Source organism: Pezoporus occidentalis, unplaced genomic scaffold (genome assembly GCF_034315485.1).
Source record: "Pezoporus occidentalis ecotype Australia unplaced genomic scaffold, CSIRO_AGI_Poc_V1 ctg87, whole genome shotgun sequence".
Classification (NCBI taxonomy): Eukaryota; Metazoa; Chordata; class Aves; order Psittaciformes; family Psittacidae; genus Pezoporus; species Pezoporus occidentalis.
Genome location: NW_026916231.1, coordinates 2,358,550 through 2,380,000, shown reverse-complemented (window position 1 = coordinate 2,380,000; position 21,451 = coordinate 2,358,550). Strand labels below are relative to the sequence as shown.

The 21,451-nt window shown below is 39.9% G+C and overlaps 1 protein-coding gene across 11 annotated transcripts in view; it reads right to left on the bottom strand.

Annotated features, from left to right (window-relative positions):
• RUNX1T1 (RUNX1 partner transcriptional co-repressor 1) overlaps window positions 1-21,451 on the bottom strand; it is a 121,212-nt gene that overhangs the window by 4,307 nt on the left and 95,454 nt on the right. For all 11 annotated transcript variants that reach the window (XM_062604575.1, XM_062604571.1, XM_062604569.1 and 8 more), the window contains 2 exons: window positions 15,053-15,121; window positions 9,606-9,796 (listed from right to left, as the gene is read on the bottom strand). In XM_062604575.1, coding sequence (XP_062460559.1) covers window positions 9,606-9,796; window positions 15,053-15,121 — 260 coding nt within the window. The remainder of the gene's footprint in view (window positions 1-9,605; window positions 9,797-15,052; window positions 15,122-21,451) is intronic.

Sequence of the window (21,451 nt, the reverse complement as noted above, 5' to 3'; positions counted from 1 at the left end):
AGAACAAAAGCAGCTATTTGCTAGTACCAGTGATGCAAACTCCAGGCATGCTCTCACATCCAGTCACCAGAGGCATGCTGACTAATACAAGGTTTCAGTCAAACTTCAGCTACCTCCTCTGACAGATTTATTAAAACATGCACAGCATAAAAAAGTGCTTCTCCAAATGTGCACAAGATGAAAGGGAGAAAAAGATCTAATACACAGGTAAGACTTGTTACACAGGAAAACTTCGATTTTAATCATCTGAGTAATGCCATTTGACTCAGTGGCACTTCTGGCAGGGAACAGTTAAGCTGGAGCCTAAATTTCTGGCAGGATGGGGAAGCCACTGCAGAATATGTATGCTATTCCCTTTCACACACTCTATAGCTATGCCAGCTGGATGCTGGAACATGGCCAATCTTTAAGTGATATTCCTCAACTACATAAAAAAAAAAAAAAAATCCCAATTTCAGAGTCAAACAAAGAACTAAATCCAAACCAATATTTTAAGGAAATTAGACGTTTAATTGGAGTCAAGTGGCTTCTTTAGAAAATATCTGTATGTTAGCTCCATGCTCCCCCTTTCTGCTGGATTTCTGGGGGGTTGGGTGTTGGTTAAATGTTTTTTTTTGGTTGATTGTTTGCTTGGTGGGTTTTTCTCCTAGACTAGTACTGGCAGATGGGGGAAGAGTGACTGTCCAGTGCTCAATTGCTCTTTGAGACTGAAATCAAACATACATGGCATTCTCAATCCATACTGATTAAACACACAGGCTAAACCAGGTAATTACAGATACATGTGTTGGGGCCTTTTTTTCTTAATTCATAAAATTGTTCCCATCTTTAAAAACACTTAAAAAAAGGTGAAATTACAAACACACAGAAACAGATGTTTCTGGTAGTAAAATGCTGGGAATTCAGACTCCTTGTCTGACACCACCTGGTTTTGATTCAGTATTCATTGTTTCAGGTTCATTTTGCTCAAATTCTATCCAGTGCTGGAGAGGTAAAAACACCTTTGGAAATTGGTAGCTGTGCTATTCTTGAACACCTTTTCATTAAAAGACCTTATATCTCCACAATGAAAAATAACTAGAAGTAATTTAGAACCCTGTACATGAGCACATGCATGCACAGAAATATTCATGCATACACTGACCTGACAACTTTGTGTTAGCATTTCAAAGACATAAAATGCCTTATCCTACTGGCCAGAAAGAGAACAAAGTGTGATATACCTGCATCTCCTTCTTTTGCTAGACTAGTATTTCTCAACATTCACATCGTACTTGTGAAGTTTCACTTTGCCAGCTTGATGCTTGCACTGTGATCGGCAAACATGGTGTAATTCTCCTCCAGCCGTGCTTGCACAGAATTTCCACCTACTGCCACTCCTGATGACCTCCTAGCTTTTCATTTCCAACTAAATTGCCAGCCCAGAGTCTGGCCCTTTATCCCTTCATCTGAAAACACATACACATGTGCAAAACTTCTCCATGCAGACTGCTCTGTAAAGACACTTTTCCCCACATGGAATAATAATGCTGAAATCAGCCAGCACCTGCCCAGGTGCAGGAATCTCTCCCTTGTGCAGATCTGACTGCAACATTAAAGTGCATGCTTTAATTGTGCTGGAATTATTTTGAGGATGGCAAACTGATCTAATTCAAATATCTGTCTAGTTAACACAGGCCAGCTTCTAGGGTATCTTCATTTTTCTTCTCGTCTTCTCTTTTGGGGAAGGCCTATCTGCACAGACTGAACTGTCTCCAGATGTGACCAGAGCTACCATATGATAGTTCAGTGTCTTGCCACAAGATCTGTATTGAGGTCAGAACACAGTAATTCGATTTTAGCAGCACTGGTTTAACATTCTTATTAAAATAGTCATCAATTAACTATCAGCCTATACAGAACATGAAAAGTGATACATAAGTGCAAGATTTTAATGAAGTGACAAAGCTCTAAGCTGGCTCCTTACATGATTACTTAATGTGTCCTACATTGCCTGGTACGTGACTTTGTCCACTGGACATAATATTTCTAATTTAACAGGTCATTACAGCTTTAGTGTCATTTGGGAATAAAAGCACATAAAATACAAGAATTTCAAAATAAAATTTACAGCTCACATTTGTACAACAACTTATTGCATTTAACAATTATTACAGTACAAATTAGCATAAAGAAGCACACATGCCATGGGAAGCTTGCAGGTGATAGTAGCTGGATTTGACATGGAGAACTTCCTGTCCTACATAGCCCTCACCGTTGAGACCATTCATTGCTTCTTCCTATGTGCAAGTAGTGAAAAACAGCAGCAAAGATTAGGCTCAGGCACCACCACCCTTGGCAACAGATGCTTTCTGTTCACATTGCTGGCTGATAGCTCCAGAGCCCAAATTCTGCTGAAGACTAGTTAGGTTCAACATGCCAGCTAGTAGCCCAGGCTGTGTTTCACATACCCCTGCTTACATATTTCCAGTTGAACAAATATCATGGACAGAGCTCCAGCTCATTATGGGATTAAGCATGCATCTTTCAAGATATCTTCCCTCCTGGAAAGCTCTAGCAAGTATCAGCAAAACGGAGCAACCTGGCTGAACTGTGCAGGTAGCACCTCAGAGATAATAGGAGCCCACAATGTCGTGTTGGTGACAAGGTGGCAATCATCATACAAGGGCATATAAGCAAGACTATAGACTGTTTTACACCCGATTTAAGACTCCATTTCCTAGCACTGGCAAGATAAAGCCTGGAACCTGTCCAGGTTGAGATGAGCCTTGGGTGATACGGTTTAGTGTGAGGTGTCCCTGCCCATGGCAGGGGGTTTGGAACTAGATGATCTTAAGGTCCTTTCCAACCCTAACCATTCTATGATTCTATGATGCACTTCAAATACAGCAAATCAAGTAAGAAAAAAATACTTGGAAAGAACCCAGAGAAAGGCAGCTGGAATAATCTGAAATCGGATAAACACAAGCTATGAGATGAGACTGAATGAATTCAGATTGTTAAACTCAGGAGAGATGGTAGTCTGAGAGGGGATGCTAGCACCCAAATGTCTTGGAGGCTACTGAAGTGAAAAACGCAGTGACCATGTCTACACAGATGCATAGAAGAAGTAAGGGGATCAAACATCTGCAAGAAAAACTGGACAGAGACGTTATGAGGACTCTTAAAGGACAAGCACAAATTGCCTAGAGGCACTGGAGAATCTCCATCACTAAAGCACAGGAAAAGCAGTTATCTTACAGCAGTGACACAGCTAGAGTTGATCAGCCACTGAGAAGGGGAGTAGTACATCTTTCCAAGCCTCTCCTGGTATATCTTCCCTTGTCTTTACGTAGTGACCTACTATGCTGCACTTCCAGCTCAAGCTTTATATAGTTCCAGACGTAGTTAAAACTATGAACTATGAGGAGGACTGGATTACAATTTAACTCTGCATTGATTTTCCTGTGAAACAGTGAGGTTATACAAAAGGCCAGATTCTCAGACTACATAATTCAATTTAACTTTACTACCTTAAAAATGGATTAATTCAATGAAATTGGACTAAATTACACCAGATGGGAATCTCACTCTGAATTTATGCCACTGATCATATTTCATCCTCCTCTTTCAACTGACAAGGAACATCATTCTTAAGTCATAGCCTTATCTTAGGTCAGACTCTTAATTCTCATGCAGTTAAGCTTCCATCTTCAAACAACAGAACTCAAGAAACTTGTGCCCAACCTGTTGCTTTCATCTTTGAAATATTCAACCGTAATTGAGTACTGCTTTCCTCTGACACCTCCAGCTGAGACTCAGTGAAGAGCTTGCTTAAAAAAGAAACCCACAAAACAAACCAACAAATGGACTGTGACATGTCAAAAAGGTGATGAGCTCTGAAATGCTGCAAATACAGCACCAAACCCTCAGCTGTCATATTTGACAAATTACCCAGTTTACCATGAAAAGAAGCATGGCTGGGTGTGAAGAACCCAGATTTTTCCCAGTTCTGCGATGCCCATGGTATTCAAAACTCTATCACCGGTAACCACAAGAAAAGGAACATGTAGAAATCACTAAAACCACAGTGGCTTAAATGAGGGCTGTATGAGCCACTGAACACCAGTGTGAAAAAACAGCAAAATTGTTTACAAAAATTCTAACCCAGACCTGTCAGGAAGGGAAATACATTGGTACTTTGGAAATTCCCACACCGCATCACAGTGCAGCTCTCCATACAAAGATATTCAAACTTTTAAGTGCTTCTAGTAAAGTTACACCTATCACTGAATACTCCAAGCTTGCCCAAGCCTCTGTTTATTGTGTGAAGTACATCTATGTTCACACAAGTCAGCGTGAGAGAAGCTAAATCCTGAAAACAGAAGAGCAGAGAAGCATAAAGAAGAGATGTGTAAGCTGGCTAGCCAGGCTTAACTTAGAAGTATGGGGCAGTGCCAGTGTTCACATCACATCTGGACTGATCCTGAACAGAACACATGGCGCCTCTGTAACACCCACCACTGCAGGGGATGATGTGCTACTTTCTAAGAGATGCCCAGCCAAAAAAAAATTAAACATTAGCTGACATACGTATTAAATTTAATAACAGCCTGAAAAAAAAGGTTTGCCTGAATCACAGCATCTGATGCTTTGTCAGGTTTGCTGGCACAGTCCTGGTCTCAAAGGACTGGTCAGCAGAGATTGAACCCAGCTGTCTTCAAAATGTCAACTAAGTGTGATATTCACATACAACATAAACTGCCGCAATATAAACAAGCCCTAACATTACACATCTCTTAAAAGCAGTGTTGGACCAGTTACATACTTGTTTCATCTGAGCAGATGTCAGCATCTGCTTTAAGTAGAGAGAACTGAAACATTTGTGCTCCTTCTCTGTCCCCAGCCCCCACCCTACTCAAAAGTGAGAAAGAACACAGAGTGTCAAAGTTTTCAGTGGCATTTTATACCATAGCAGAAAGACAGATGCTTTGATAATTTTTCCCCCTGCTACACTCTGGGTAGCCAGTGTCTTTGCTAAGCTGTTCACCCTTACTACTAAAAATGGCTTGCGTAACCGTACATTGCAGCCAAAGCAAGCACAGCAGTTGTTGAAGGTTGCTCACACATGTTTCTGTACTCAGCCAAGCCAATTGCTGATGAACGGGTCATCTTTTGTCGTACAACTGTAAAGAACTGGTGAAGAAATACTTTGTGGTTCAGGAACACCATGCTGACAGGTAGGCCTTCTCCTGTCTTCTGCTTTCAAACAGCAGTGTGCTTCGTTAGCTGGTCTTCAACTGTTCTCTCATCAGAGTAACAGAAAATAATGAACATGTCCTGGTCAGTTGCAAGGGCCAAGAAACTATAGAAATCTTTAGGAACTACATGTACAGACAATGAAGCAGTGGCACTGTGAATTAAATCCTTCAGGCCAGGTCAAAAAGGGCCTTGAGCAACCTGCCCATGGCAGGACGGTTGGAACTGGATGATCTTAAGGTCTTTTCCAATCCTAACTATTTTATTATTCTATGTATTGAACAATGCTATGATTCTCCGTATTGAACAATTCAAACATAACTAAAGAGCAACAGTTCAACAGGGGATCAAGTCAGGGTCAGAAATTAAAACTATGCTATGGAATGTGGTAATTCTGAAAATATTGCAGACTGTTTCTTAGAAGTTAAGATGCTTCCAAATATCACACCTCCCCTACCAGTTCTCTCACTGTCCTCAGCAACCGTTATTTTGCTCTGGTCAGTTCAACACACTCAATTTCACTGTTTTCTTGAAGATAATTTTGCACTCAGGGATGCTACTTTTTGGGTTAAAAACAAAGCAAAAGAAAATACACAAAACCCCCAAACAAAATTAGAAAAAAAAACACACAAAACACACAAAAACCACCACCACCACAACAACAATAACAACAAATCAAAAACCCAATCCACTTCTCTCTGTGAGACCACTGAAAGCTCTTGGATGAGGAGACTACATATTATCTTAAAATTACAATAATTACAAAAATCTTGAGTCTTAGAAGTAGTTATCACTTTGAGCTCTGGAGAAGACTGCAGCAAAAATCAGTGCACAAAGTTCTCACACCAGAACAGCTTCAAGAAGCCTCAGCTAGGTCCAGGTTGCATTTTATTGACTAATAAATGACAAGCTGTAAGGAAGAAACCTTGCCAATAGACAGGAAATGGCCATAAATATACAGAATCATAGAATCATAGAATAGTTAGGGCTGGAAAGGACCTTAAGATCATCAAGTTCCAACCCCCCTGCCATGGGCAGGGACACCTCACACTAAACCATATCACCCAAGGCCTCGTCCAACCTGGTCTTGAACACTGCCAGGGATGGAGCATTCACAACTTCCCTGGGAAACCTATTCCAGTGCCTCACCACCCTCACAGGAATTTCCTCCTTATATCCAAGCTAAACTTCCCCTGTTTAAGTTTTAACCCGTTACCCCTTGTCCTATCACTACAGTCCCTAATGAAGAGTCCCTCCCCAGCATCCCTATAGGCCCCCTTCAGATACTGGAAGGCTGCTATGAGGTCTCCATGCAGCCTTCTCTTCTCCAGGCTGAACAGCCCCAACTTTCTCAGCCTGTCTTCATACAGGAGGTGCTCCAGCCCCCTGATCATCCTCGTGGCCCTCCTCTGGGCTTGCTCGAACAGCTCCATGTCCTTATTATGTTGAGGACACCAGAACTGCACACAGTACTCCAGGTGGGGTCTCATGAGTAAAATGTTTCATATATGATACATTAGAAATGTGATGCTAAATTCCCATCTCCATTCATAGTTCCAACAGCCAAAAAAAAAAAAAAAAAAGAAAAAATTACAACCATGGGAGAAACATTCTCTGTCAGCAACTGCATGGAGATTATATAGCAGCCTATACAGAGCTCTCTTGCAGGCTTTAGTACAAGATAATATCTCTTGCAATGTAGTGCAAGATATCCTTAGCGCCAAGGATAAGAAACAAAGAGTGATGCTCAGCCTTCCTCTAGACCTGTAAAACAGCATAAGCTGCTCTTCAGCATTCTCTTATTCAGCACTTGAAATAATCTAGTCCTGGAAATACTATGTGAGTGCCTTTAGTATACAGGCATCTGCATTCCTGGAAGCATTTTGCTGAAAGTTGCAGAGAGAAGTGTATGGAGACTTACAAGCTACACAAATGAGGAAGGATGTTCACAAAGAGATCGGGATATAATGAACACCAAAGCAAATGTGAAGTTTTATTCCTCAACCCTGATAAACACAAGATAACATAACACTTTTCAAACACTGGAAAATTCATCTCCTGTCCTCAAAGATGAAGGAAAAGTCTGGTCCATTCTTATAGGAGTTAACAAAAAAAGCCTGAGTTATCAGGTTAACCAAAGCACTGCCCCAAGTGTTTGGACTTCGACATCATCAGAAGCTGAAGAGGAACCAATTATAAAAACTTAATAGATACCTCTAACTCTCAAACAAGTATCACTGTAATCTCCCTTCACAGTTAATCAAGCATCCTTAAACACAAACTGAACAAACTTCAGTTCTCTCTGCAGATTTACTCCTGCATTTTTCTCCTCAAAACAGCCACACTGATACGCCACTCATGACCACAGGTGTGAAAGCTGCAGGACCAGGACACTAGACTTCATTTCTAGGTCCAGGAGGCTTGTAACCTCCCTGAGGATGTACAGCCCTGAGAATATCAAAAACCCCATGAGACATATTTCATTAGAATGCAATTAAAAGAATTATTTTTCTTTTTTTTAAGTCCTGTTTCCAATAAGCGAACAACCTCATAAGCAATTCTGCTGGAAAAGAAGTAAAGATGTCTGTTGTTATACAGCTTCTTCCAGAGCTATATGACTGCTCGGGAGTTAATTACAGCACACAAACTCTCCACATATTCCTTTGGATGCACATTTGCTTGAGGAAGAATCGGCTGTATGCATTCGCATGTAAGTACTTCCTCTATCCCTGCCTACACTGTATAAGCTCACTAAACGGATTTAATTTGCTGTTTCCTCCAAAGGCATTTACCTTTGGAATTCTGGTTTAACAATAGGAGTCTTGTAGATACACACACAAAAAATGACAGCTCTTTAATGATGCTAAGTCAGAAAAATGTCCTTTTTATGAACACAGTGCAGGGAAAATATCCTTGAGTATCTCAGATATAAATTCAATTTATTGGCATTTTGTGTCTCATTTAATCTACAATGGAACAGTTAGTACTTAAACGGTACATACACTTCCCCTAGTCGCTTTCTTCCTGAGAAACTTTCAGATGCTGGAAATCAATTCCTTTTGTCTCCTCCTTTTTCATCTGCTACACATTAAGGAGAAACTCTGGGCATTCAGTGATCCCACAATGGTCTTTCATCTCCAGAGAAGCCTGGTATGAATTAAAATCTTGCGCTCCCTCAAATTATGGATGCATACTGCAGCATGCCGCTGACTTATCTGCTTATGATTTCTTCCAGTTTTCTCAGCATGCTGCAGCTAGCTCATCTGCATCTTTCAACTTCAATGACTCTTCTGCAACGCTGCCCATCCAGCCCATGAGGAGTGCTTTGACACAAAAATACACAAATGTATGACCCACCCAACAGGTACTGCTATTTACTCTTTTTTCCAAATCCCTGCCATTTAAAATTTATATTAAAAAGGCGCTTTACTACATCCAAGATCTTAGTACAACAATAAATATTTCTTTCACTTCAGTGGCCCTGAGAGATGAAGGTTATACACAAATCACTTTTAACTAATGTTATTTTCTTTCTCATGTCTGGTTTTAAGGGCAGTTTTAATGTAGGAGATTAAATTTGGATGTAAAATTTAATTGCTATGTAGACTTCTGTAGCACTGGTCAAATCCATGCTGCTCTTTCACTCCCAGCTTCCAGCCAGCCGTGCTGCTGGACGTCAAATACTGCAGCAATTCAAGGCTCCTGCTCTCAGGTCTGAAAGTAAATCAAGGCTTAACATACTTATTCTTGGTTTACTCTTTGATGCTCTTTCAGCATATTTTTCCTGCTTCCAGAAACTGTTTGTCCATGCCTCAAATCTCAACTATTCCCTGCAGTCAAAGCAACACATTCAGAACAAAGAAACACTTGCAAATCTACATTCACATTCTGTCCTACAGGAACCATCATTTGCTAATCACTTCTACATCCAATACTTTGCCAGACAAACTTTTATCCACCTTGCTCTACAATCTCTTACATGAATCATTTATTTGTTTAAATAAGATTTCAGTATGAAATATTTTCCATGGAGCAATCTTGTTATCTATTCAGTATAGATTTGAAGCAGTTTGAAGAGCTTTAAAATAAAGCCACTGAAAAGCTAAATTAGAACAGAAATGAGCGCATTATATGTAACCCTCAACAGCGGTTAAAAGGTGAGAACACAGCTCAAGTTCACTAGCTATTTTGGGCTCTGATTACAACACAGCCAAGAAAATTTGGAGCTCAGCATGCGCCCAAGGTATATGTCCAAAACAATTGTGCAAACAGTTAGTAGTGGGCACTGAACTCCCAAGGTGCACAAATAGCTGGTGCCAGATTAAAGCTACCTTGGACAGGTGATGCCTGCCCAGCTAAGACCTTACCTCGCTTGAATCCTCCTGCTGATTGATGACAGCTAGTGCATCCTCTGCAGCCTGGCGCTTGGCTTCGGCAACCGTGCGCTCCATCTTGGCTCTCTCGGAAGTGATCATGTCGTGAGCCTTCCGCTCTGCCTCTGACACTGCCTTCTGCAACTCGGCCATCGCCTGACGCTTTACTTCATTGACAGCTTCCTCTGCAAAGGAGGGAAGAAATCCTCATCAGCACAGGAGGTTTGGCACAGGGCTGCATTGGACTGATGCACGAAATGCATTACATTGAGTTTTCATTTCCAGTAGAAAGACACAGAGGAACGTGGTTCCTCCAGACTCTTCAAGACCACCCAGGTGCTTCCTCCAGATCACCAAAGTCTGTAATGCTTTGTGATGATTCTTGCTATTTTGAGTCACAGTCAGTACTTTTAAGTAGAGACACTTCAGATCTCTGGTGTGTTATTTTTGTAATATTCTTGAATATTTTACTTGGAAAAGTGGTTTTGTAGCACACCAGATTTACGAATACGTTTGGCAAGAATTATTATATAAGACACAATATTGCAGACTTTTTCAAAAATGTATTTTTAAGCTCTGGAAATTAAGACAGAATTTATAGTCATTAACAATTTTTTTCCCCATATGTTAACGAATAAATACATGAAGTTAAAAAAAACACCAAAGTTATTTAAAAAACCAAAATCACTGGCCTAAGACCTTTTCCTGGACATATAATTTTATGAGCCAAATTTAAAATTTGTTTATGAACATTCATTTGACCTCTTGATCTCTCCTTCAAACCCATGTTTACACTGTGAAGACTCGACTTCCTGGCTCCACTGAGCTCTTGAGCACACCCAAGCCAGCAAGGCTTCAGTGCACAATTAACACTGAGCAGGGGCAGGCCACTTCATTAAATTTAAACCTTCATGCTTCTTGTAAAATAACTAAGGCAGCAGAAGCTGTTTCTTTGGTGTATATACTAGTGCCATATCTTTACTCTGGAAAATATGGATTGTCACAAATTAGTTATTTAGTTTTTGATGCAGGAAGAGTGCAAAGATTTTACTAATGAACACTCTTAATTGACAAGTAAAACAAGTAATTTCTTTTTTTTTTTCTAATTAACTGCTCTAATTAACAAGGAAACCATCCTCCCCCTGAATTAGTTTATCTAATTTTCATCTTTATTCAAAGCAAAATGACAATGATTAATTGAAAATTTAATAAGCAGCAATTATTAACTTGGCAAACCTAGTACCAATTAACACTCTATTAAAACTAATTATGACATGTTTCATTCAAGTGTTTGCACTTAATTGTTTCATCCACTTAAAAACCACCTTAATTAAATGTTCTAATTAAAAACATAGATTTCTAATAAAAATGTTTTACTGTAGATTAAAACTAAGTATTACAACCGTGTTACAGGTTTGAGTTTTAGTCCATGTATTTAGCCCATGTATTTGTGTGCATGCACATGGGTACAGATACTAAGTCAGTAACTCTCCTGAGTTACATCTCTAGCTCTGCAACTGTTATTTTTAAATAATAAGGACTATATGAATTCTCCATTTTCAGTTATTAACCAAATGCCCGTACTTAACTTTAAGCCATACACTGACTAAAACTGAATTAATTGCAATGAAAAAAGCATTCTATTACTCTATGTGTTATGTGTGTAAATGGCTGTGAGAGATGTTTCAACTGAAGTTTGTTGGGGGGTTTTGTGGGTTTGGTTGTTTTTTGTTGGTTTTTTTTTTTGGGGGGGGGCGCACTTACAGATAAAACCTATGCTTTTATTTTTATGAGGCTGAAAATATGCCTTACTGTAAATGTTGTTTAGGAGAAAGCCTCAGGAGAGGGAAAAATCATACCCTTCAACCACACAGCTAAGGCTTAATTTACTTTGAATATTCAAGGTGAATTAAAATTCTATCTAAGTGGCAATACAGGACAATAATTTTTGCTTACGATCAAAGCTGCAGCTAGACTAATTGTATATGCAAATCAGGCAATTTATATTTAAATTATGCATTCCTATTCTAGTCCCACAGGCACACACAGATCAGAAAAGGGAATTGGTAGGACATTTGCAAGGTGCTTGAATATTTATTACCAACTGCAAACATTCACTGATCGTGAGAAAAGAAATATACACAAGCAGACATACAGATGCAATTTTATTACCAATTTTCATAAAAATGAGCTAACTTAAATACAGACATTTTGTGTCTATGAACTGCAGTTACTAACACAGTGGGTTTCTTTGAGAAAACCTATATTCTTGGTGATATTTACTACAAATAGAAATTATCTTTGTATGGCATGATGTACTTTCATTATTATCATAAATTTAGCTTTACATTGAGGTGTTTGCAGTGGTTAGAAATGCTAGTTTAAACTATTATATTAAACAGAAGCACAACACCCCAACATTTTACAGAGATTCATAATTTCATAGCTTTTCATTCTACATATTTTACTTTTCAGTCCAAATGTAGAATTGAACTTTATATTCTAACTTCTATATTGCATAAGATTTTTTGCAAAGCTGCTGAGAGTGTGAAGATGCTAAAAGTGCTTACAAGGCCATAGGCCTGATACTTTTTAATTGGCATAAACTATGGATTGGACTTTAGTATTTCAATTAACTTTGACAACAATTTGTGTTGTGCTATATTAAGTGGGAAAAAAAAGTCACAAAAAAAATATGTCAGGAGTTTTGGTATCAATACCCCACCATTATTCCAATATAGTATGAACTCATGAACACCCAATGAACTAGATAAAGTCACTGATTTTCTGCACATCTTTTCAAAATAAATGTTTCCATTACCTACAGATATTTTATAGACACAGAATGAAGGCTTCATAGTTTTAAATAACAATAAAACCTCTAATATCCATATAGGAAAAGTTATGGGTGACAGTGAAGGAGATTTTATTTGCCTTAACAATGCTGAGCTATGAAGACCAAGAATGGTATCAGCACTCTTTTCTCCTCTGCATTCCCTAAGTTTCCTCGTGACACCGAAAGAAGCTAAGGCAGCAGCCCACAGGGGGCTCGGACCCCCTCAATATTTACTAAAGAGAAATAGGTATTTCCAGAGAGCAAGTCCTTCAACCTATGATGTGACTGATTCTCTTAACACACTTCTCTCTTGTCCACTGAGGGCACCAGTAATTTGGCTTGTACTCTTAATCTACATATCCATAATTCAATGAGGTTAATAGGGAACTGATGACTCTTTTCTACTGATGTATGAAACTGAATTGGACTCACATGGCTTTAATTCACAAGGTGCTGTGTACTATGTGCTTGCTCCAACAATACAAAAGCACGTCCTTAACTTGCTATATTTCAGGAATTGCACTGGAGTTTATCAGTCTCCAGAAGTTTAAAATGAATACCTTTTGCATGCTTTTGATGGTGTTTATTGACCATTTTTATGCAAAATTATTTCAGTTCAATGGATTCAGCACCCCAATCAGACTTTCATGCTTGATTCAGGCATCTACACATTGTCTTTATGGACTTTTGAGACACCAAGATCCACACTGAGCCAGCAGAAATGACTTGTGAGAGATTTGCAGACTTCTTGACTGGCAGTTGCAGCCCAGCCCAGGAAACTACAAAGCATGTCAAATGGCACTAGAAACCTATTCTTTCAGAGCTGGATTGCACCTTTACTGCCTTGAACTGATTATGAAATTGTGGAGACCAACTTCAGTGCACACCCCTGAAAATAAAGGTCCATGATTTAGGAAATGCAGTGTGCTTTCTGATGTTTTACTACTCTTAGTAACAGATACAGGTATACATCCTGTATAGAGTCTGACTTTTTTTAGTCTCCAATTCAGAGGCATGCTCAGTTAATACAAGGATCTGATTTAAACCTACAACAGCATGAAAACAGAGACTGGAAAATGGATGAAAGGAAAAACTTTTCTTCAAATGAGCTGATGACGTATGTTCACAAGCTGACATGTCATGGGTCCTGTACACTACTATTTGTAGATATATGCAATGTGAATGCACATCCAATTTTATAACTCCAGCCAAAAGCTTCAAGTAATTTGTGTTGCTAGCTTATTAAGAAACCTTTTTTTTTCTCTATTTGTACAGCATCTAGGAGTCATAGATGACCCAAAATGCCAAATGACATCAAACACTACTTGCAAGAGAAGTAAAGTTCCTGAAATACAACTGAAAAATGCTCCTTTTACTGAGATTTCCTGGGTCCTTTATGCTTTATCTTTGCTGTATGAGTATGGAAAAACAAACTATGAAAATCCCTTTGGGCATTAAGAAGGCTACGCTTCCCTTGGACAGAAGAAAAATACGTTGATTGTTTTGTTATTTTTCATAGAAAATGCAACAGAGTTCCAAAAATATTAAAATGTTGACAATTACAGACTTTACATGATAAGTCCACGTCATACGAAACCACAGCTTCTTGTCTGATGTAACGACATGCCAGCAGAACAATTTTACACATATGTTCTGTATCTAGTTTAAAATAAAACAAAAAGCTGTGAGCAGTTACAGGAGGTTTTATGAGAAAGCATTAAAACTGCTGCATATTTGCCTTTTAATCATTAACTCCTGCTTAGATAGCTGTTGTAGACTTCATGATTATACAGGTGTTCAGAAGGTGTGTCTGTGTATGAGCATATATATAGAAACTCATCTACCTCACTGGAGTTCAAGAACTAACTCCTGGCCCCTCTGAAAACAGGGAAGCTCTTATACCAGTGTCAAAAGAGCAAAGGCTTAACTCCAGTACCGCAGTGGGATCCTCGCCAGGAAATTCTTGTGCTCAGGCAGAGTTTTAGTGTGTAAAAAAACTCTGCACAACCAAAACATCTGCCCAGGGTGCTTTCCAAGCTTGGGGAAGCCACTGTCAATGCCCATGAAACCACTGAAAGCAGCTGCAGAGATGCGATCTTGCATACCTGCATTGAAAACTTTGCAGGTTTATGAGCACAGACTTCACTGGGGGCTGACAGGTACAGAATCTTTTTTAAATGAAGAACAGTTACATTGCACAGCTGAAGGTTTTCCTTTAATGTTTTTTTTCCCCTCCTGTGGGAATTCTTACCTCAAACTAGGTGAGAACCTTGATGCTTAAAAAAAGTAATCCCACACAAACTTTTTCTTTTAAATTACTAACAGACTGAAACTTCAGCAGATCAAGTTTCAGCCTGAAACCGTTATAACCCCTGAAAATAGGGTCCTTCATGGAAGTACCAACAGCCCCCCCCCACTACAGCAGCAGATGCTTCTATTATAAAGATTATTTCATATCCTGATCAGTTCCAGTTTAAGATTATTAAACGCAATTTCTTCTTGTTACTAGTATGCCCTCCCCCCCCCTTCCATTCCTCACATCAGTGCATTAACAGCTGCACACAGCTGCCAGAAGACTAAGCTGGTGTTTTTAAACAGCTCTTACCAGCTTTCTTCCAGATCTCCTCTGGCACATATCCAGACGCAGGCCTGTGAAGGAATTCCCGATGCGATTCTGCAGGCGGAGGAGGCGTGGAGGGAAAAAGAAAGAACATAGTAAGCAATGCTTGCTCATTGAGAACAAGGCTTAGAGAAATACCTTTTCCCTTCCCTTATTGCTCAGACAAAAAAAAAAAAATTCCCACTAATTTATTTTTACTCAAAACAAATGGATGCTGTGGCCATAGCTCATGAATGTCACATAGACAGATCAGTGTTGAGGACTCAAGTGTCTCATCTTAAGCCAAGCTGAGACTAGTTTGCTTTATTTTTATTTTACAGCATTTCAAGTCAACTCTATATAATAGTTTCCACACTTTCAAGGCTGGCTTTGCAAGACCAACTGAGGGAGTGATGTGCTTCATCCTTTGTCATTGTATTTATAAAAAGGAAGAAGAAAGAGGGCAACAGCCTGGGTTTGGTGCTTCTGCTCTGTGCAAACAGAATGGCTACTGACAGGCAGAGATAAAAGCCAAGATGTCATTCCAGTGATCAAATAAGCTGTCCACATAAAAAGAAAAGGGTGTTTCTCTATGTTCAGAGTGACGCTTTCCTCCATCTGAGCCCATGTTGGCAACTGCAGCTGCATGAGTTTGAAAAACAGAACCTTTAACTTTAGGTTAAGCCCCTAAACACATATGCTGCCAAACAACCTCTCTGGAGCTGAAGCTTGTAATTCACCTGTATATTTCAATCACATTTTGACAGCTCTTTTCCCCTCCCCTTTTTTAAAAGGGTTTAACCTCTGGGCCTGAGCCTAAGAGCTCTGAAATCAGTAAGATCCCTTCCACACAGACTTCAAAGACACAAGATCAGACAATACAGAAAGAAAATTCACTTTGGCCTGAAATTTAGCATGCAGGTTCTCAGCAGATGAAAAGCCTCTCCTTTCAAATACAATTTAAAACCTGATTAGCTATTTCTTCAAAGTCATTGAGAAATAAAAAAAAAAAACCACGAAAAACAAACAAACAAACAAAAGATACATAAAGGTAAGTTCATTGCCATGATTACCACTGCCTGTGTGACAGAATTCAATCATTAAAATACTTGATTATTACATTAGACATAAGGTTTAAATCTTCTTGGAGATGTTGCTAGAAATGAAACATCCTGTTTGATGTCTGAGTTTGAAACATAACAGAAGTACACATTATTCTTTGAATAATAATTTTCACTAAATATATTCTGTTTTGTATCCTAAAGTTATCATTCACTAACTTGGTCAAAAAGCAGTACTTTTAAGGAAAAGTTTTAATCATTAGGTTTTGAAAATTGTTGTTTACACCAGCATACATATGCATGAAATACTATTTATGTACAATAAGCTACTGTATTGTTTCTTCATGGCCAGGTTTTGGTAGCAGTGGGGCTACAGGGGTAGCTTCTCTGAGAAGCTGCCAGAATCTTCCCCTGTGCCTGACAGAGCCAATGCAGCCAGCTCCAAGACGGACCCGTTGCTGGCCAAGGCTGAGCCCATCAGTGATGGTGGTAGCACCTCTGGGATAAATACAGTTAAGAAGGGGAAAAAGTTACAGCAGAGGAGCAACAACAGCTGGAGACAGGAGTGAGAATATGTGGGAGAAACAGCTCTGCAGACACCAAGGTCAGTGAAGAAATAGGGGAGGAGGTGCTTTAGGCACTGAAGCAGAGATTCCCCTGCAGCCTGTGGAGGACCTCACATCAGAGCAGGGGGATGCCCAAAGGAGGTTGTGATCCCATAGGAAGCCCACGCTGGAGCAGGTCTGCTGGCAGAACTTGAGATGCTACAGGGGACCTACACTGGAGCAGTCTGTTCCTGAAGGACTACATCCCATGGAAGGGACCCATGCTGGTGCAGTCTGTTCCTCAAGGACTGCACCAATGGAAGAGTCCCATGCTGGAGCAGTTCATGAACTGCTGCCTCTGTGAAGAACCCATGTTGGAGAAGTTCGTGGACTGTCTCCAGAGGGAGGGACCCCATGCTGAAGAAGGGGAAGAGTGTGAGGAGTCCTCCCCTGAGGAGGAAGTAGTGACAGAGACACCCTGTGATAAACTGACCACAACCCTCATTTCCTGTCCCCGTGTAACACTGGGGGGAGGAGGCAGAGAAATTCAGGACTGAAACTGAGCTCAGGAAGAAGGGAGTGGTGGGCTTTGGTGGGCATCTGGCATCTAGCCAGAGTCAACCCACCACAGCTACAGACACTGAAACACATTTAAGAGATGACACTTAGTATTGGAGACAGCTACCAAAGGTGGAAATGACAAGGGCTGTTTCAGCTATGTGAGGAGTAGGGAATCCCAATCCCTGTGCTGTTTCTAGCATGTGAATCTGCAGACATCAACTGGGTGGACTGAATCTTCCCATCTGACAGGCAGCTGAGTGGATTTCCCCAGCAATTCTGTTTGTCACTAAAGTATGGGATGAAAACTGTAGGCAGAATTTCACACCTCTCAAGCATAAAATGACAAGGGTGTGTATGTATGATTCTGTAAAACAGATAACTATTTACATTGGTTTAATCAAATTCATAGAGGACTTCAGACCCGATGCTGAAAATGGAAAAATTCTCCATACCACCTGGCTCATATGGTTCTGGAGACAGCAAATGTCCTTGTGTACCCTTCTCTCATCCCTTGGAGGCTTTTAGACTTGTGGGCACAGTGCCGGTTCAGTCAGGGATAGAGGCAGCACCAGCAAACATTACTCAAAAGCTCAAGGAAAACTAAAGGCAAAAAATTAAAACTCATAAAATTTGCTTTCCCCACATCACCTGCAGGAAAAGACGCAACCAGACCCCAAATGCAGCAAAACAAGAGGTTTGTTGCATTCATGTCTTGTACCTTGTGCTGACTTTTCCTGTCTGCTATTTAAGATACTATCCACTGCAAGGGGATCATAACCTTGATTTAAGCCCTTTACTGTGGCACGTTGTGTTAAAAATAAAAGAGATGTGGAGCTAATTTTTTGGTACACATGGCTTTCCAAAAATGGAATTCAATGACATAAATGATCAGATTGCTGGTTAATTGTTAAAATTTCCAAAACATAAACATCAATCAAGCTCTTATTCCAACCACAAATTATTTACATGAGGAATGAGATCCTCTGCAAGAAGAATTAAATCAAGAGCTTGTGAGAGTCTTTCCCATAGTTTGGAATGGTGCACACACCAAAAAAAAAAAAAAAAAAAAAAAAGACAAGAAGCGCTTGTGAAGATAATAAAAAACATATTTTCCAAGCAAGAAAAATATTATTAACATGGCTATTTTTTAGTCAGTGGTGATGAGTCCATGAAAACAATCTTCTTTTGGGGGCTAAACTACAGAACATGACCAGAAGATAAAGTCTTACATGACTATTATTTTTTAAGGTAAAGTGGCCTTCAGATTAAGAATCACAGAACTTACTCACTAAAACCAAGCCACAAAAAATCTTAACTTGGATGTCTGGCAAACTCAAACTAAATGTAACATTAATTGAGTGAAGCCCTTAAAATACAAAATGTTAAACCAACTGCAAGAAGCCACAATGAGGAAAATACATTATATTAACTGACTGACTGTAGCACCTAAAAGTCAAAGTAAATTCGGCCTGGAAGGAAACAGGATGAAATTAGACAAAAATAGGAATAACCTGAAGTGACACGGCAACTTATAAAGAAAAGCCTATCAGAGAAGGCTTTACATGTCAGACATAATACAAAGGTTTGTTAATGGTGAGAATGCAAGAATGTTATTATACAGAACAATAGGATGTGCACTACTGAACTGACTCGAAATTCACGGAAAGGCATGACTTGAAAGCACTTGTTAATAATCAATCTGGTTCCTACTGAACCAGATGAAAAAGCTCAACAAGGAAAATAAAAGGCCCATATACATGACAGTAACCAGTACTTGTCTGTGAAGAACTTAAATGAAGTAAAAATAAAACAGATTTTGAAATCAAAACTGTTTTGGAATTTTCTATTTTAATGTGAAACAAACTTTTCAGCAAGAAAGTTGTTGGACTGGAGCACAAGAATACACAGGAGGAGAAAGCCCTCACATGCTATTGAACAGAGGGCATAACATAATGTATTATTTTAAAAATATACAGAATCATAGAATCATAGAATAGTTAGGGTTGGAAAGGACCTTAAGATCATCAAGTTCCAACCCCCCTGCCATGGGCAGGGACACCTCACACTAAACTATATCACCCAAGGCCTCGTCCAACCTGGCCTTGAACACTGCCAGGGGTGGAGCATTCACAACCTCCCTGGGCAACCCATTCCAGTGCCTCACCACCCTAACAGGAAAGAATTTCCTCCTTATATCCAATCTAAACTTCCCCTGTTTAAGTTTTAACCCATTACCCCTTGTCCTATCACTACAGTCTCTAATGAAGAGTCCCTCCCCAGCATCCCTATAGGCCCCCTTCAGATACTGGAAGGCTGCTATGAGGTCTCCATGCAGCCTTCTCTTCTCCAGGCTGAACAGCCCCAACTTTCTCAGCCTGTCTTCATACGGGAGGTGCTCCAGTCCCCTGATCATCCTCGTGGCCCTTCTCTGGACTTGTTCCAACAGCTCCATGTCATTATGTTGAGGACACCAGAACTGCACACAATACTCCAGGTGAGGTCTCACAAGAGCAGAGTAGAGGGGCAGGATCACCTCCTTCAACCTGCTGGTCACGCTCCTTTTGATGCAGCCCAGGATACGGTTGGCTTTCTGGGCTGTGAGCACACACTGAAGCCGGCTCATGTTCATTTTCTCATCAACCAACACCCCCAGATCCTTCTCCGCAGGGCTGCTCTGATTCTCTTCTTTGCCCAACCTGTAGCTGTGCCTGGGACTGCTCCGACCCAGCTGCAGGACCTTGCACTTGGCATGGTTAAACTTCATGAGGTTGGCATCAGCCCACCTCACAAGCGTGTCAAGGTCCCTCTGGATGGCATTCCTTCCCTCCAGGGTATCAACCGAACCACACAGCTTGGTATCATCGACAAACTTGCTGAGGGCGCACTCAATCCCACTGTCCATGTCAGCAACGAAGATGTTAAACAAGACGGGTCCCAACACCGATCCCTGAGGAACACCACTCATTACTGGCCTCCAGCCAGACATTGAGCCATTGACCTTTGTGTGCGGCCATCCAGCCAGTTCTTTATCCACCGAGTGGTCCATCCATCAAATTGATGTCTCTCCAATTTAGAGACAAGGAAGTCGTGTGGGACAGTGTCGAACGCTTTACACAGGTCCAGGTAGATGACATCAACTGCTCTGTCCCTGTCCATCAGTTCTGTAGCCCCATCATAGAAGGCCACCAAATTGGTCAGGCAGGATTTCCCCTTACTGAAGCCATGCTTCACTAAGAAGTGAAGAAGTGAAGAAAAAGAAGGATTTTGAGCCTATCCTAGATATTTTAAATAAGAAAGAACACAGCCACAAAAAAAATCCTGTTGTCAAAATATGGTGCTGGGTTCCACATGGGCCTCAGTGTATTTATTTCAAAAACATATTCAACCATAAGGATCATCAATAGTTAATTGATCAATTAAACACCAGGTTTCTGGAGTTTAATAAGTAGAAATATCTTGTAGAATGCTTATTTTTGGTGGTTTTAATATAAAGAAAATAGGTGCTGAAAGTACTGAAAGAGGCATGGAGACTTGTAAGAGGAGAAATAAATACGGATCTGGGAAGTGAAACTGAAACGAAAAACTAGGACCAAATAAAGGATATGAACTCTCACAAGATAATAAGGACTGAAGAAAACAGAATAGAAGAACTTAAAAGGGAAAGCTGTATTCAAAATTGTCAAAAAGCCTAATCCATATTTGGAAAGAAGAAACAGAAGACAGGTTGAGAATACAAAAAAATGGAGGTTTTTATTGCTGGACAATGACATCCAAGTCTATAATAACTAAATATTAAGAAATAGAGATGAACATCTGATCTTTTGAGGATCTTTTAGAATTTATGGTATTTATGAAAATACTGGCAGTGACAATACCTTATATGCCATAGTGAACATCAGGGCCCCAAAATAATAAAAGCTGCAGCTCTGAAGTAGAGATTATTTCATATATGAAATACATATGCTTTCCTATGTATATCTATACTTTTCATTTTTCATATGCAAGTTTTGCTTCATTCTACCCTATAACAAATGTAACAACGTTGGTGGGACACAGACAACAAACAAGAAATTTCTCAGAGCAACAAACATCAAATATTCATTGCCTTGTTTCTAACAGTCAAGCTCACAAGTGTGCCACTCCAGTTAATGAGACAGATATGTGGTGTGTGTATATTTATATATACACACATAAAAGATACAGATTTCAAGGAGCGTTAATACTGAATGAGACTATCT